At 35.7% G+C, this 17,611-nt stretch overlaps 1 protein-coding gene across 1 annotated transcript; it reads right to left on the bottom strand.

Annotated features, from left to right (window-relative positions):
• Positions 1–1,869: 1,869 nt before the first annotated feature.
• Positions 1,870–16,468, bottom strand: LOC105496085 (olfactory receptor family 5 subfamily B member 2). The gene is made up of 2 exons (XM_011766150.2): positions 9,631–16,468; positions 1,870–6,284 (listed from the first exon to the last, which is right to left on the bottom strand). Exon 2 carries the CDS (start codon positions 6,255–6,257, stop codon positions 5,328–5,330), a length of 930 nt encoding a protein of 309 aa, XP_011764452.2. The 5' UTR covers positions 6,258–6,284; positions 9,631–16,468; the 3' UTR covers positions 1,870–5,327.
• Between the last annotated feature and the right edge of the window lie 1,143 nt (positions 16,469–17,611).

The raw sequence follows: 17,611 nt of genomic DNA, 5'->3' as shown, positions 1-17,611 counted from the left end.
ATTGTAAACTAGTTCAACCATTATGGAAAACAGTATGGCGATTCCTCAAGGATCTAGAACTAGATGTACCATATGACCCAGCCATCCCATTACTGGGTATATACCCAAAGGATTATAAATTATGCTGCTATAAAGACACATTCACACGTATGTTTATTGCGGCACTATTCACAATAGCAACGACTTGGAATCAACCCAAATGTCCATCAGTGACAGATTGGATTAAGAAAATGTGGCACATATACACCATGGAATACTATGCAGCCATAAAAAAGGATGAGTTTGAGTCCTTTGTAGGGACTTGGATGCAGCTGGAATCCATCATTCTTAGCAAACTATCACAAGAACAGAAAACCAAACACTGCATGTTCTCACTCATAGGTGGGAACTGAACAATGAGATCACTTGGACTCGGGAAGGGGAACATCACACACCGGGGCCTATCATGGGGAGGGGGGAGGGGGGAGGGATTGCATTGGGAGTTATACCTGATGTAAATGACGAGTTGATGGGTGCTGACGAGTTGATGGGTGCAGCACAGCAACATGGCACAAGTATACATATGTAACAAACCTGCACGTTATGCACATGTACCCTAGAACTTATGTATAATAATAACAAATAAATTAAAAAAATAAAAAAATAAAAAATAAAAAACAACAACAACAACAAAAAAAAACCCAGAATATCTGAACAGACCAACAACAAGTATTTCAAACTGAGTCAGTAATAAAGTCTTTAATCAAAGAAAAGTGCTGGACCTCATGGCTTCACTGCTGAATTCTACAAAAAAAAATTAAGTTCTTTAGAATTTTTCACAAACTATAGAAAATAATTGAAAAGAATGGAACACCTCCAAACTCATGCTACGAGGTGATAATTACCCTATAACCAAAACCAGACCAAGACACCGAAAGAAAGAGAGCTACAGGCCAATATTCCTGATGAGTGCAGATGCAAAAATAGTCAACAAAATGCTAGCAATTGAAACTCAACAGCACATTAAAAAGATCATTCACCATGATCAAGTGGGATTTATACCAGGGATGCAAGGATGGTTTAACACATGCAAATCAATAAATGTGATACATCACATTAACAAAGAAAGGATAAAAACATGACTATTTCAATATATGCAGAAAAAGCATTTGACAAAATTCAATCCCTTCATGATAAAACCTCAACAAATCAGGTATAGAAGGACTATAACCTTCATATAATAAAGGCAATATACAATAAATCCACAGCCAACATTGTATTGAATGAGAAAGAGTTGAAAGCTCTTCCTCTAAATTCTCAAACAAGACAAGGATGCCCACTTTCACCACCACCATTCAGCATAGTACTGGAAGTTTTAGCAAGAATAATTAGGTAGGAGAAAGGACAAAATGTAGTGAAATTAGAAAGGAGGTAGTCAAATTGTTCCTGTATGCAGATGACATTATCTTATATGCAGGAAATCCTAAAGACTCCACCAAAAAACTGTTAGAACTAATAAACAAATACAGTAAAATTGCAAGATAAAAAGACAACATACAAAAATTAGTAATGTTTCCATACATCAATATCAAACTGTCTGAGAGAAATAAAGAAAGCAATCCCACTTACAATAGCTACAAAAAATAATAAAATACCTAGCAATAAATTTATCCAAGGAGGTAAAGTATATCTACAAGGAAAACTACAAAACAGTGATAAGAGAAATTGTAGCTAACACAAATGGAAAAAACACACCATGCTTATGGGTTGAAAAAATTAATATCATCTATTAAAATGATTATAGTGCTCAGAGCAGTCTACAGTTTCAATGCAATCCCTATCAAAACACCAATGTTATTTTTCAGAGTTAGAAAAAAGCAATTCAAAAATTCATATGGAACCACAAAATACCCTAAATAGCCAAATCAATCTTATGCAAAAAAAGAAAAAGCTGGAGGCTTTACACTATCTGACCTTGAAATGTGCTATAAAGCTATAGTAACCAAAACAGCATGGTATTGGTATAAAAACAGACACACAGACCAACAGAACAAAATAGAGAGCCCAAAAATAAATGCAGGAATTTACAGCCAATTGATTTTCAATAAAGGAATCAAGAGCACTTAATGGGGTAAAAACAGCTTCTTCAATAATTGGTACTGGGAAAACTAGATATCCACATGAAAAACAATAAAACTAGACTATCTCTCACCATATACAAAAATTAACTAAATGAATTCAGGACTTCAATGTAATACCCAAAATTATAAAACTACTAGAAGAAAACATAGGAAAATGTTTCATGACATTGGTCCACACAAGGATTTTTTTAGAGAAGACCCCAAAAGCAGCAACAACAAAAGCAAAAATAAATAAATGGGACCACATCAAACTAAAAAGCTTTGGCACAGCAAAGGAAACAATCAGCAGAGAAAAGAGACAACATACAGAATGAGAAAAAATATTTGAAAAGTACACATTCAACAAGAAGTTGATATCCAGAGAAATGTAAATCAAAACCACAATGAGATATCACCTTGCCCCAGTTTTAAAATAGCTATTAACAAAAAGATTAAATATAACAAATGTGGCAAAGATGTGGAGAAAGGGGAACTCTTACTGTTGGTGGGAATATAAGCTAGTAGAGTCATTATGGAAAACAGTACGGAGGTTCCTCAAAAAATTAAAAATAGAACTACTACATGACCCAGCAATCCAACTACTGGGCATATATCCAAAGGAAATCAAATCAGTGTGTTAAAAAAAATCTGAACTCCAGTGTTTATTGCAGCACTATTTATAATAGACAACATATGGAATCAACCTAAATGCCCATCAACAGATGCATGGATAAAGATACTGCCATATACATAAACAATAGAACACTATTCAGCCTTATAAAAGATGAAATCTTGTCATTTTCAATAACATGGATGAATCTGGAGTACATTATATTAAGCGAAATGTTGGGCACAGAAAGACAAATACTGCGCCATCGCACTTATATATAGAATCTAAAAAAGCTGATCCCAGAGAAGTTGAAAGTAGAATACTGGTTAGCAGCAACTTGGGAGAATAGTGGAGAGGAAGAGATGGTGAAAGGTTTGTCAGCAGGTACAATCTTACAATTAGATAAGAATTAGTTCTGGTACTCTATTGTGCAGTAGGGTGAGTCTAGCTAACAAAAATGCATTATATATTTTCAAATATCTAAAAGAGGGGATTTTGAACATTCTTACAACAAAGAAATGATAAATGTTTAAGGTGATTCATATGCTAATTTTCATCAACGTACAATGTATACATTTGTCAAAATACCACATTGTGCCCCATAAATATGTACAATTATTATGTTTCAATAAAAGGAAGAATATCCTGCTGTATTTGACAAGATGGATGATCCTGGAGGACAATATGCTAAGTGAAATAAGCGAGTCATAGAAGGACAAAATACTGCATGATTCAACTTACATAAGGTATCTAAAATAGACTTACAGAAAAAGAGAGTAGAATAGTGGCTGTCAGGGGCTGTGGTGGGAGTGGGGGAAATAGGGGGCTGAGTTACGGTTAAATGGGTATAAGTTTCAGTTATAAAAAATGAATACGTTTTAGAGACCTGCTTACAACAGAGTGCCTATAATTAATAATACTATATTGTACACTTAAAAATTGTTAAAAGAGTAGATCTTATAATAAGTGTTCTTATCACAATTAAAAGAAAAAAAGCCATGATGTTGAAATAAAGACTAATGGACATGGGAGATAATAATTTTAGATGCAGAGTTAAATTGGGCTCTCTGAGTATATAATATTTAAAATGACATATAAGGAAAGAACATGGTAGGCAAAGAGGCCAAGATGGACAGCATTCTGCGGTGTGAATGTGCTTCTTGTGTTCAAGAAATAAACAAAGATTAATTTGCTGGGTCATAGAGAGCAAGGAGAAATTTGGAAGAAAATGAAAGAAGTGGCAGCAGAGAGGTTAAGCAACTTTTGTAGGCCACAGTTAGAAAATTTACTCTAAGTACAATCAGAATCTAGATTTGGGGCATAAAAGCAAGATTTTAGTTTTATACATGTTATTTTTGAGACGTCAGTGAGAAGTTTAATAAAAACCTGGAAATATAAGCATCTCAGGATGGCGCATTAAAGAACACCTATAATCAGAGTATGAATACAAGATAAAAAGCCCACAAGGAAAACCAGCAGAACATGCAGCAAAGTTGGAGAAAGAAAATACCAGTTAAACCACACGTGTTTATAGCAGCTTTATTCATAACTGCCAACACTCGGGAAGCAACCAAAATATCCTTCAGTAGGTAGATGAATAAAGTGTGATACCACTTGACAATAGACAATATTCAGTGCTAAAATGAAATGAGCTATCAAGCCATGAAAAGATATGGAGAAAAGAGATGCATATTACTATGTGAAAAAAGCCAATATGGAAAGGTTACATACCATATGATTTCAACTATCTGACATTCTGGAGAAAGCAAAACTGTGGAGACAGAAAAAGATCAGTAGTTGTCAGGGGTAAGGGAAGAAGGAAGAATGAATAAGTAGAGCATAGAAGAGCTTTAGAGCAGTGAAACTACTCAATATGATACTATAATGATAAATACATGTCATCATACATTTGTCCAAATCCATAGAAGGGACAACAGCAAGAGTGAATCCTAATGTAAACTATGGTCTTAGGATGATAATGATGTGTCAATGTAGGTTCATCAACTGTAAAAAAATGTAGCACTCTGTTGGAGGATATCGACAATGAGGGAGGGTATACGTATGTGGGGGCAGAAGGTATATGGGAAATCTCTGTACTTACTTCTCCATTTTAATGTGAACATAAAACTATTCTTAAAAAGTCTATTCAAAAATAAATTTATACTATAATACTAAATTAATTACTTAAGTCCTTTATATAAAAACTAGCCACACTCCACTTACTTCTGAGTAAATTTCTCCTTCTAATGCCTATGTGCCCACAAGGGCATAAACATGTATATTTTTGTGGGCTTGTTGGTGTCCCTGTTTAACAAGTATGTTTGCATTGGAATGTGGTAGAGAAAATGCAAGTGGAACAAGTGAGTGAACCAAATGTCATTAGTAAGGTTTGACCAGCAAGTTCCAAAAATCCTAACATTTCCCTTTAGCCTTCCTCGTTCAGGTGTTACATTTCTGAGAACGTTTTATTTTTATTACATAATTGACTTCTAAAGAGGTAAGAATATCACCTCATGAACTTAAATGTATTGTGGGGTTTCAAGTGTAACTCATTGCGTGAGGAAGGTCTGAGATGAGTGAAACATTTTTGTGTATACCACAGTGTTAAAATTCCAATCTTATAGAAATTTTTGCCTTCTCAACACTTTCTTGAATGCATTCTTGACTTCTCTGTTCCTCAGGCTGTAGACCACAGGGTTCAGCATGGGGATGATCATAGCGTAGAACACGGATGCCATTTTGTCTGTGTCCATGGAGTGGCTGGAGCTGGGCTGCAAGTACATGAAGATGACTGTCCCATAGAAGATGGAGACTGCAGTGAAATGAGAGGCACAGGTGGATAATGCTTTTTGGTGTCCCTTAGCTGAATGCCTCTTCAAGATGGTGATGAATATGAACAAGTAGGAGATAAAGATAACTAGAAGAGCAAAAAAGATATTAAAGCTTGACATAAAAACCAGAATCGCCTCACTAATGTGTTTATCAGAGCAAGACAGAGCCATGACTGCTGGAACATCACAGAAAAAGTGATGGACTTCATTGGACTTACAGAAAGAGAGACTGAATATGCCCCCAATGTGGAATGAGGCATTTAGGAAGCCACAGACATATGAGCCTAGGGCCAGACGAGCACATACACTGGCCGTCATGGTGGTGGTGTAGTGTAGGGGTTTGCACACTGCTGCATAGCGGTCATAGGCCATTGAGGCCAACAAGTAATTTTCCACAGTGGCCAAGGCTACAAAGAAGAACATCTGAACAGCACATGCATTGTAGGAGATGACCTTGTCTCCTCTAAGGAACCCAGCCATGACCTTGGGAGTGACAGTTAAGGAGTATCCAAAATCCACCAGAGACAGGTTACTGAGGAAAAAGTACATGGGGGTGTGGAGATAAGAGTCCATCAGGATCAGCATCATCATTCCCACGTTCCCACACAGAGTGAGGAGGTAGACGAAGGTGAACAAGATAAAGAGGGGGACCTGTAGTTCTGGGGCATTAGTTAGTCCTAGAAGTATGAACTTTGTCATTTCTGTACAATTCTCCATCGGTATTATCAGGAAGCATAAGATGTCCTGTAGCAATAAGAAATAAAGCAATAGATTGATAAACAAAAAAGAGATTTAGAAATGTATAAATACTATATGCATTATGTAATTAGAGCAACAATTCATACTTCAAAATTCTATAGATCTAAAGCATAGGCTTAATAACAATCTTTAATGAATTATCTACACAGTTGCAATCTGTTGAATCCAGGGGATCTTTATAAATAATATCCCAATGTTTCCATTTTATAAATTTATAAACTGCTATGTAGTATATTTAATGATGTGTCCAAGATGACGCATCTGGAACTAATTTTTCTGCCAATTCCGTTTTCCCTAATCCAGTAAAACTTATATATTTATGTTGCTCACATACTGGGAACTGCTCTAGGCAATTTGTATGTATATTGATTCCTCTCAACAATATAATGAGGTTGATTAGTTATTGCATTTATTTAATTTGTGAGGCTCACAAGATTAAGTCATTTATTCATATATACACAAGTGTTAATAGTCAAGCCTATCTTCTGGCTCAGGAGAGTTGTTCTCAAGTTCAATGGTCTAAATTGAATCTAAATCAAATTGAATGTGAAGCAATTTACAATTACTCATTGTCTTTGTTGGGGCAAACTTAGGCAGGTTTCACAGTGAGGTAACTGAGAGGAAAATGCACATTAACGGTCTCAGGACAGCTGGAGAAGTAGAGAAATGTACAACCAGCAAAGGCAATTCTGAGGGGAAGGCAGCATCAGATATAGAGCTTGGGATTGGGAAGAGGTGCATATCAGCCCTACCATTTACTACTTAGGCAGCATCGGTCCCAGACTAACTTCCCTGAACCTTGTTTATTTTACCTGCAGAATGAAAATATTAATGAGATCAACCTCAAGGCATTATTTTGGAAATTCAATGAAATAATACATTTTTACAACAATAAACAAAATGTTAAATGTTTAGCACAGTCTGATGAGAACTAGCTATAATGTTATTGTTAGAATGGAATGATGATCTCTGTTAGTTTCATAAAGGAGGATGGCAGGGCTTTGTGTGTTGGTAAATTTTGAAGTCTTGTAGCCCCTTCTTCAATTTGTCTTTCCTCGCATACTAGGGCTACTGAGATTTTCTGTGCCTCCCAATAATTCTCATTCTGTCTTTTTTTCACACAAATGATTGACTGCTCCAGCAATTCCATGTGAACCATTCTTCTGTTTAATTTCTTCCTTGAAACTTACATTTTAGCTCGGTTTCGCAGCATCTCCTTTACTTAAACACATTCTTTTCTTTCATTTTTGCCATCTCTTAGTTGAATGCAGACCCTTATAGTTTAAAATGCATCGTTCGTGGGTTTGCTTTAGTCTGCAGATCTGCAGATCTGTTTTGGTGGCAGGTTCTGAGTTGTAAAATTATTATTTAGATCAGTTCTTGCATATGAATAGTGTTTTAAATTAGAAAGGGCATTCATCCTCTAACTACTATTCATCTGCTAACTACTATTGCCTACTGTCTTTCCACACTGCGTAAGTTTAGCCCATGAAAGCCTTATGTTTGCCAAACTCAACTCACATAACCACTTTTAGAATATACTACGTTCTACAACAGATGTTAAGAACTTTTTATATAAATGTTTACATGTGTGTTTGTGTGTGATAAGTATTATTGTTATTACTATTTTACCATTACGAGAATTTGATATTTGAAAAGTTTTGTGATATTCTACAATTATACAACTAGTATGGAGAATAGTCAAGATTCACAACTGAAACCAAGTTCCAACCTAATCAAAATTTGTGCTTTTAGCTACTTCACAACGAGCATTAGATGTGCTAGTCATAATAAGGATGAGATTATGAGGGAAAGGTTACAATTCTTTATGCATCTTGCTAACTTATTTAGTTCCTTTTATAGTCCGAAGAGCTGTCAATTCACACTTCTGTTATTTTTGTTTGTTTTACTTCCAGTAGAAGCCTGATAGTGAGTAAGATGAAATTACCACCTACTTAATCAGCACATCATCTATCTTATTTTTTTCATCTTCTTTAGGGAAGCAGTATGATATTTCACAAGTATCACTGAACACCCTACCAATGGAAGTTTTGACATCTCTATACTCCAGCCTCAGCATATGTTTTTATAAAAAGAAATTTAAAGCATCTACTCCTGTTCTAAAATAATATAGTATCTATAGCTGTCCCATTGCTTTTGCACGAATTCCCTGTTTTACTAAATGTATATGTGGAACATAGAAGCTTACCTTGTGCCTGGAAAAAAAGAGATAGTCTATCCTGAATACTAAGTCTAAAGTTGGAAATTCAGTCATGGAATAATGTATAAATACCATTAGAAAAATAATCTGTCTCAGGTAGTGGTCAAAAGGCTCCAAGTTCTCTACGGCAAGGAAAGACAGAATAAAAAAACACTAACATCAATAAACTAAACTAAATATAACTGCTATTGTTAGGAATGAGCTCTAACACATAAAGCATTCACTATGTGCAGATTCTCTTTTATGTATTTTGCATACATTAGCTCAAAAAAGTAGAAAGTAAAGGTGTATTGTAGGTGAAAAATAGGATTCCATGTAAGCTTTGATTTTGCTGTGTGTGTATGTGTGTGTGTACATATGCATGCGGTCACCCATTATGGGTCACAATGTAAATCATGTGGATTCCTTATTTTTAAAAATCTAAAGCTTTCAATCAAGAGCCTCTGAATAGCCTGTGCAAAGTTAGGCATGAGACTGTGCTTCAGTAACACAGAACCATGTATTTTTTAATGTGCTCATTGATCATTTGCTCACTCATTTATTTATTCATTTATTCATTTAGATATATTCATTCATTGCCTCAACAAATATTTAGAGTGCCCTTCATTTTCTAAATGCTCTTCTAAGCACATGGATTTTTTGTGTGTATAAGGTTATTTTATTTTTTGTTTTTTACTTTTAAGTTCAGGGATACATATACAGGCTTGTTACATAGGTATGTTTGCATCATGAGGGTTTGTTGTACATATTATTTCATCACCCAGGTATTAAGCCTGGGACCCATTAGTTATTTTTTCTGATCCTCTCCCTCCTCCTACCCTCCACCCTTCGATAGGCCCCAATGCCTGTTGCCCTCTAAGCATATGAATTTTAAATGATGAGAATAGTACCATCTTCTATTATTTGAATAAAATCACCATTTTTCTAATTAATGGAGATTGTTGTAACACCTGGACTGTGGCTAAATAGCGTGAGAGCATGAAAATATTTAAAACTGGATACTAAACTCTGGATGTATTCAATGGGAAAATGTTTGCCCTTGAACTTTTATATAGCACATATTCTATTACCACAACCTAAACAGACCATAGAACTGAGCTAGAAACTTACCTTGCTCTTCAAGGAAAATGACACACTTTCAGTTGGTATCTTCAAATTGCAAGTCCTACTCAAAGAAGAAAGAAAAGCTCCTATTTAAGAAGTTGTTATTTAATGTCTAGTCACAAATATTGAAGTTCTCTAGAGGGAGGGAGATTTAAGGAAAAAGTGATGATTAGGTGGAGATTAGAAAATATTCTCCAACTTGTCACACAGGACTGCTGCTGTGAGGAAAAATAGAAGTCTCTGAATGCATTTTGTAAAGTGCTAAAGAGCTCTAAGAAGGGATCATCATATCCACAATGAACATCATTTTTAGCTGGGGGTTTTATCCTTGGCCATTGTTGCAGACTCAGAGTAATATACCTGTGTGAAATAAGGCCACTTAGTACAATGGACAACCTTTTACACTGAGATCAATAAATGATCACCAAAAGGTGACACACAGGGTGGAACCTCTAACATGATGGTAAATAGAGTCATGTTGGGATGTTAGTGACCAACGACTGGGAACTAACAATAATTGAGGAATTTGAACATACATAAAGTTCTCAGGGGACAAGTTACCCATGAGAATAACCAGAGTCTCTCACTCCAATCATCGAGAGAAGCAACAACTAAACTGTGCACGGAAGCCTGGTTCTGTTTTCTTAGGAAGAACACTAGTATATTTACTTTACTCGGAGTTATTTCTTCTTGGTAGTGCAAACATCTTCAGAGAAGATTCATCATTAACTTTTCTGGCAGAAATTAGACAGAATCATGAGCGGCATAACAGAAACTAGGCTAAAGTATTATGTAAGTCGTGTTGGCCCATGGCAGCATAACTTCCCAAAATTCATATTGAGATTATAGGTTATATAAACACTTATGCACTTGAATTCTCTCATTAATAAAATAGAGATGAGTACCTTTTTTTCTGAGATAGTAGAATGGATGCTTTGCCAGAATCCTTGCCCACTTGGAAATAGCAAGTAGTGTGTAGAGATTCACACTGTGAACTTGTATCCAAGAAGAAACATGATTGTTCAACATAAAAGTGAAAGAAGACTTTGGATACTGCTGAAAACAAGACAGACAGCAGCCCAAATGGAAATCTGTGAATCAATCCCTCCACATGTGAGAGGGGGAGTGCTCCACAATACACATTTCCACCAGGAAGCCAGGAAATCTAGACCATCGGGAACTTTTGAGCTTCCCAAAACCTGGATCAGACTTGGGGAACAGTCAAGGGACTGTGAGAAGGAAGAGCACTGGGAAGTACCCCACATGCACTCCCAGGCTTAAGGACCAATGGAAGGAGGTCATTCCTGATGCTAACTCATAGCGGGTTGCACAGAAACCTGCCAGCTAGCATTGGTGGCAGTCACTGGTTTGTAGAGTCATTAGTTAGGGATTTATGATCTTAACTTGATTGGAGGAAGAATCCACATAGCCAGAATGGAGAGGCAAGAATAGCATGGGCTTCAGCTGCGGACAATGGAACTGGGAACCCACCTTGCAGGACCAGATCAGGAGGGTTTGAGTCTGAGATGAGTGGTATTGGCCAGGGTAGAAAGTTTTGCAGCCTGGGACATTTTCACAGTCTAAAGGCAAACTGCATTTGAGTTGGCTAACTGTCCCAATTCACTGCTAGTGTCCAGCCGTGGGAAGGAGCCATGATGGGTTGAGTGAGAGCAAATTGGGTCTTACTACCCCTTGATAGACCATGGAGCCTAAGATGCACTCTTTCCCTCATGGGGTCATTGGCACAGCAGCAGTTGCTCTGCCTCTTGCTGGAGTGTTTCTTCAGAGGCCTGAGGATTTCTCTCTGAACCCTGTAAGGGCCAGCACTTGTACATGCCATTGTGGGGTTCAAGTGCAGACTTGCACAACCCCACACTGCTCAGCCTTGCCTTCTTGCCTTGGACACAAAGCATGGAACCACCAGTTTAGACACCCAGAAACAAAGCCAAATAACCCTATTCAGCATACATCATAGTCACATTCTCAAGAAAAGTAAGTCACACCCCGATGAAAGTAAATTCAATAATAGAAGTAACTAATTCTCCAGATGCAAAGAAATCAGGATAATAATACTGGAAGTATGAAAAAACAAAGTGCTATAACACCTCCAAAGGAGCACAGTAATTCTCTAGCAATGAATTTGAACCAATAAGAAATCTTCAAAATGTCAGACAAAGAATGCAAAATACTGATTTTAAAGAAGTTCTGTAAGACATAAAAGAAATCTGAATACCATGCAAAGACATCAGAAAATCAATTCATGATATGAGCTAGAAATTTACCAAGGAGGTAGAGATCTTAAACAACCAAACAACTTCTGGAAATGAAAATTTCAGTGAAAGAATTATGAAGAACAGTTGAAAGCCTTAACAATAGACTAGAATGAGCAGAGAACAGAATCTCAAAATTTGAAGACAGTTGTTTTGAATTAATTCAATCAGACAAAAATAAAGAAAGGAGAATAAAGAAGAACAAACAAAGCCTTTGAGAGGTATGGTACTACATAAAGCAACCAAACATATGAAGTATAAGTATTTCCAAGGGAGGAGAAAAAGCAAAAAGCATAGAAACCCTATTTAAGGAAATAATTGACAAAAAGTTTTCCTAGTTTGGGAAGAGATTTACACATCCAGATACAAGAAGCCCAACGAACTACAGAAAAATACATTGCAAAAAGGACCTCAACATGACATATAGTCATCAGATTGTCTAAAGTCAACATGAAAGAAAAATCCTAAAATCAGCATGAGAAAAGTGTCTAGTCATCTATAAAGAAAATCCCATCAGACTAATAGTGGACTAAAAGCGGAAACCTTACAAGCTAGAAAAAATATTCTATTTTTAAAGTACTTAAAGGAAAAAAAAAACTCTGTCAACCACAAATTTTAAATCCTATTCAGAATAAGCTTAATAAATGAAGGAGAAATAAAGTTCTCAGACAACCAAATGCTGAGGGAATTCATTACCACTAGACTGGTCCTATAAGAAATTCTCCAGGAGTTCTAAATGTGAATACAAAATGTCAATATTCACCATCATATAAACACAAAATTACAAAAAGAAAAAAAAAGACAACGACTACACGACAGAACTCCGAACTCCACTAAACCACAAAGACAAAGGAAAAAAAGAAACAAAGAATCTACCAAACAGCTAGATTACAATTTACATTATGTCAGAAACAAAAGCTCACATGTCAATATTAACCTTAACAATAAATGAATTAAAATTTTCCACTTAAAAGGTATACATTGATGACATAGATAAAAACATGAACCTACTACATGCTACTTAAAAGAAACTCACCTTACTGGTTGGCAGACAGTTATAGACAGAAGTTAAGCAGGTGGAAAAGATACTCCACACAGATGAAAACCAAAAGTGAGTAGTAGTAGTTACATTTATATTGGGAAAAACAGACTTACAATAAACAATGATAAAAAAATACAAATAAGGTCATTATACGATGATAAAGAGATCAAATCAGCAAGAACATATAAAATTCTAAATATATGTGCACCCCAAAATGGAACAGCACCCAGACTCATAAAAAAATACTAGACATAAAGAAAGAAACCCTAGAAGAAAACCTAGGCAATAACATTCAGGACATAGGCATGGGCAAGGACTTCATGTCTAAAACACCAAAAGCAATGGCAACAAAAGCCAAAATTGAGAAATGGAATCTAATTAAACTAAAGAACTTCTGCACAGCAAAAGAAACACCATCATAGTGAACAGGCAACCTACAGAATGGGAGAAAATTTTTGCAATCTACCCATCTGACAAAGGGCTAATATCCAGAATCTACAAAAAACTGAAACAAATTTACAAGAAAAAATCAAACAACCCCATCAAAAAGTGGGCAAAGGATATGAACAGACACTTCTCAAAAGAAGACATTTATGCAGCCAACAGACACATGAAAAAATGCTCATTATCACTGGCCATCAGAGAAATGCAAATCAAAACCACAGTGAGATACCATCTCACACCAGTTAGAATGGCGATCACTAAAAAGTCAGGAAACAACAGGTGTTGGAGAGGATGTGGAGAAATGGGAACGCTTTTACACTGTTGGTGGGACTGTAAACTAATTCAACCATCGTGGAAGGCAGTGTGGCAATTCCTCAAGGATCTTGAACTAGAAATACCATTTGACCCAGCCATCCCATTAGTGGGTATATACCCAAAGGATTATAAATCATGCTGCTATAAAGACACATGCACACTTATGTCTGTTGTGGCACTATTCACAATAGCAAAGACTTGGAACCAACCCAATGTCCATCAATGATAGACTGGATTAAGAAAATGTGGCATATATACACCATGGAATACTATGCAGCCATAAAAAAGGATGAAGCCAGAAACCATCATTCTGAGCAAACTGTCGCAAGGACAGAAAACCAAACACCACATGTTCTCACAGGTGGCAACTGAACAATGTGAACACTTGGACACAGGGTGGGGAACACCACACACCAGGGCCTGTAGTCGGGTAGGGGGAGGGAGGAAGGATAGCATTAGGAGATACACCTAATGTAAATGACGAGTTAATGGGTACAGCACACCAACCTGGCACATGTATACATACGTAACAAATCTGCACGTTGTACACGTGTACCCTAGAACTTAAAGTATAATAATAAAAACAGAAAGAAACATACAGAAATGCAATAATAATGGGGGACTTAACACCCCACTGAGAGCACTAGACAGGTTATCAAAACATAAAATTAACAAAGAAACATTGGATTTAAATTTTTGACCAAATGGACGTCACAAACATTTACAGATCAGTCTAACAAACAAAAGTAGAATATAGTGTTTTCATGGGCACATGGTACATTCTCCAAGATATGTCACAAAACAAGTCTCAATATATTTTTAAAAGTTGAAGTTATACCAATTATCTTCTCAGAGCATAGCCAAATAAAACTAGAAATCCAACACCAAGGGGAACTCTGGAAACTATAAGCAAATACCTGGGAAGTAAACAATATATTCCTAAACAATATTTAGGTTGTTTACCAAATTAAGTTATACATTAAAAATTTTTGAAATAAATAAAAATGGAAACAAAACATACCAAAACATATTGAAAACAGCAAAAGCAGTGCTAAGAGAGTAGTTTATAGTATTAAATGCCTACATCAAAAAATAGAAAGATCACAAATTAACAACATAACATTGTACCTCAAGGAACTAGTAAAACAAGAACAAACAAAACCCAAAGCTACCAGGAGAAAACAAATAACAGAGATCAGGGTAGAACTAAATGAAATTGGGACAAAAACAAATAAAATAGACAAATCACTAGCTAAACTACCTAAGAAAAACATGAGAAGAGATCCATATAAACGTAATCCAAAATAAAAAGGAATACATTATAGCTAATACCACAGAAATACAAAAGATCATCAGAGGCTGCTGTGAACAACTATGCATTCGCAAACTAGAAAACCTAGAGAACATGAATAAATTCCTGGAAACAAATAAGCTCCTAAGATTGAATGGGAGAGAAAAATCTTGAACAGAGCAATAATGAGTGATTAAATCAGTAATAAAAAAACTTCCCAACACCACCAACAAAAAAGCTCAGGACTGGATAAATTCACAAGGTAAAAAGAAATAATAGCAATCTTTTGAAACTCTTCCGAAAAATCAGAGAGGAGAGAATCTTCCCTAACTCATTCTCCAAAGCTGATATGAGTCTGATACCAAAGCTGGCAAGGACATAAAAATGGAATACTACAGACCAATCCCTGATAAACATAGATGCAAAAATCCTCAAAAATATACATGATTTGCTAGCATTTTGTTAAGGACTTTCTATGTGAAGATTTTGCACATATATTGAGGTATATGTATAACAGCATATCAAAAAGATAATATACCACAATCAAATAGGTTTTATTCAGGGATGCAAGGATGGTTCAACACACACAAATCAATAGATGTGATTAATTACATAAGCAGAATTTAAAAACAAAAGCCATATGATCCTATAAATAAAGACAGAAAAGGCATTTGATAAAATTCAGCATCCTTTTCTGATAAGAACTTTCAAAAAATTGGACATAGAAGGAACATGCCTCAAAATAATAAAAGCTATACATGAAAAACACATAGCCAACAGCATACTGAATGGAGAAAACTTGAAATCATTCTCCCTGAGAATTGGAACAAGACAAGGATGACTATTTTCATCACTCCAATTAAACATAACCCTGGAAGTCATAGCCAGAGCAATCAAGCAAGAACAAATATTAAATGCATTCAAACTAGAAAAGAGAAAGTCAAATTACCTCTGTTTGCTGATGATATGATTTATGTGTAAAAAATCTCACAGACTTCTCCAAATAATTCTTAGATCTGATAAATTAATTAAGAAAAGTTTAGGGTTATATAATCAACGTACAAAATTCATAGCATTTCTATATAATCAACATATAAAATTCAGTAGCATTTCAAAATGAGTAGCATTTGTATAGAAATGCTACTGAATTTTGTATGTTGATTATATAACCTTAAACATTACTTAATTCATTTAAAACTTGATTCTCGGCCGGGCACGGTGGCTCAAGCCTGTAATCCCAGCACTTTGGGAGGCCGAGACGGGCGGATCACGAGCTCAGGAGATCGAGACCATCCTGGCTAACACGGTGAAACCCCGTCTCTACTAAAAAATACAAAAAACTAGCCAGGCGAGGTGGCGGGCGCCTGTAGTCCCAGCTACTAGGGAGGCTGAGGCAGGAGAATGGCGTAAACCCGGGAGGCGGAGCTTGCAGTGAGCTGAGATCCGGCCACTGCACTCCAGCCTGGGCGACAGAGCGAGACTCTGTCTCAAAAAAAAAAAAAAAAAAACAAAAAAAAAAAACTTGATTCTCCACTTGAATTGAGCTGATAATCACATCTAGACATCAATCAATTTACAATATGTGCAAAAGAATACCTAGAAATATATTTAACCAAAGAGGTAAAACACCTCTACAATGTAAACTACAAAACATTGATGAAAGAAATCATAGATGACACAAACAAATAGAAAAACATTCCATGCTCCTGAATTGGAAGAATCAATATCACAAAAATGACCATATTGTCCAAAGGAATCTAGAGATTCAATGCATTTTCTACCAAAATACTAATGTTATTTTTCACAGAGTTAGAAAAATACAGTCATAAGATTCACATGGAATAAAAAAAGGAGCTCAAGTGGTCAAAATAATGCTAAACTGAAAGAACAAAGCTGGTTTCATCACATTATCTGACTTGAAGTTATACTGTAAGGCTGTAGAAACCAAAACAGCATGATACTGGTTTTTAATAGACACATAGATGAATAGAACAGAATATAGGACCAAAAAATAAAGCTACACACCTACAGCCAACTGATCTTTGACAATGTTGACAAAACATGCATTTGAGAAAGGATACACTTTTCAATAAATGCTGGGAAAATAGAATTTTCCTTTGCAGAAGAATGAAACTGACTCCTATCTCTCACCATATACAAAAATCAACTCAAGTTGGATTAAAGACTTAACTGTAAGACCTGAAATTGCAGAAATACTAGAATAAAACCTAGGGAAAACTCTTCTAGACATTGGGCTAGGCAAAGGATTCATGAAAACCTCAAAAGCACAGGCAACTAAAATAAAAATAGACAAATATGACTTGATTAAACTGAAAAGCTTCTGCACAGCTGAATAGAATGAATAGAAAACCTGCACAATGAGAGAAAATATTTTCAAACTCTGCATCCAAGAAGGGACTAATTTTAATCTAGAAACCATAAAGGACTCAAATAACTAATCAATAACAAGAACAGTAAGAAAAAGCATTAAAAAGTGGACAAAGGACATGAAGAGATATTTTTCAAAAGAAGACATAGAAATCGCCCACGAGCACATGAAAAATATTCAACATCACTAATCTTCATAGAAATGCAAATTAAAATCACAATGAGATATCATTTTAT

The sequence above is a fragment of the Macaca nemestrina genome, chromosome 12 (assembly GCF_043159975.1).
Source record: "Macaca nemestrina isolate mMacNem1 chromosome 12, mMacNem.hap1, whole genome shotgun sequence".
In the NCBI taxonomy this organism is placed as follows: Eukaryota; Metazoa; Chordata; class Mammalia; order Primates; family Cercopithecidae; genus Macaca; species Macaca nemestrina.
The sequence above is the reverse complement of the archived record's forward strand: the minus strand, read 5'-3'. Positions and strand labels throughout refer to the sequence as shown.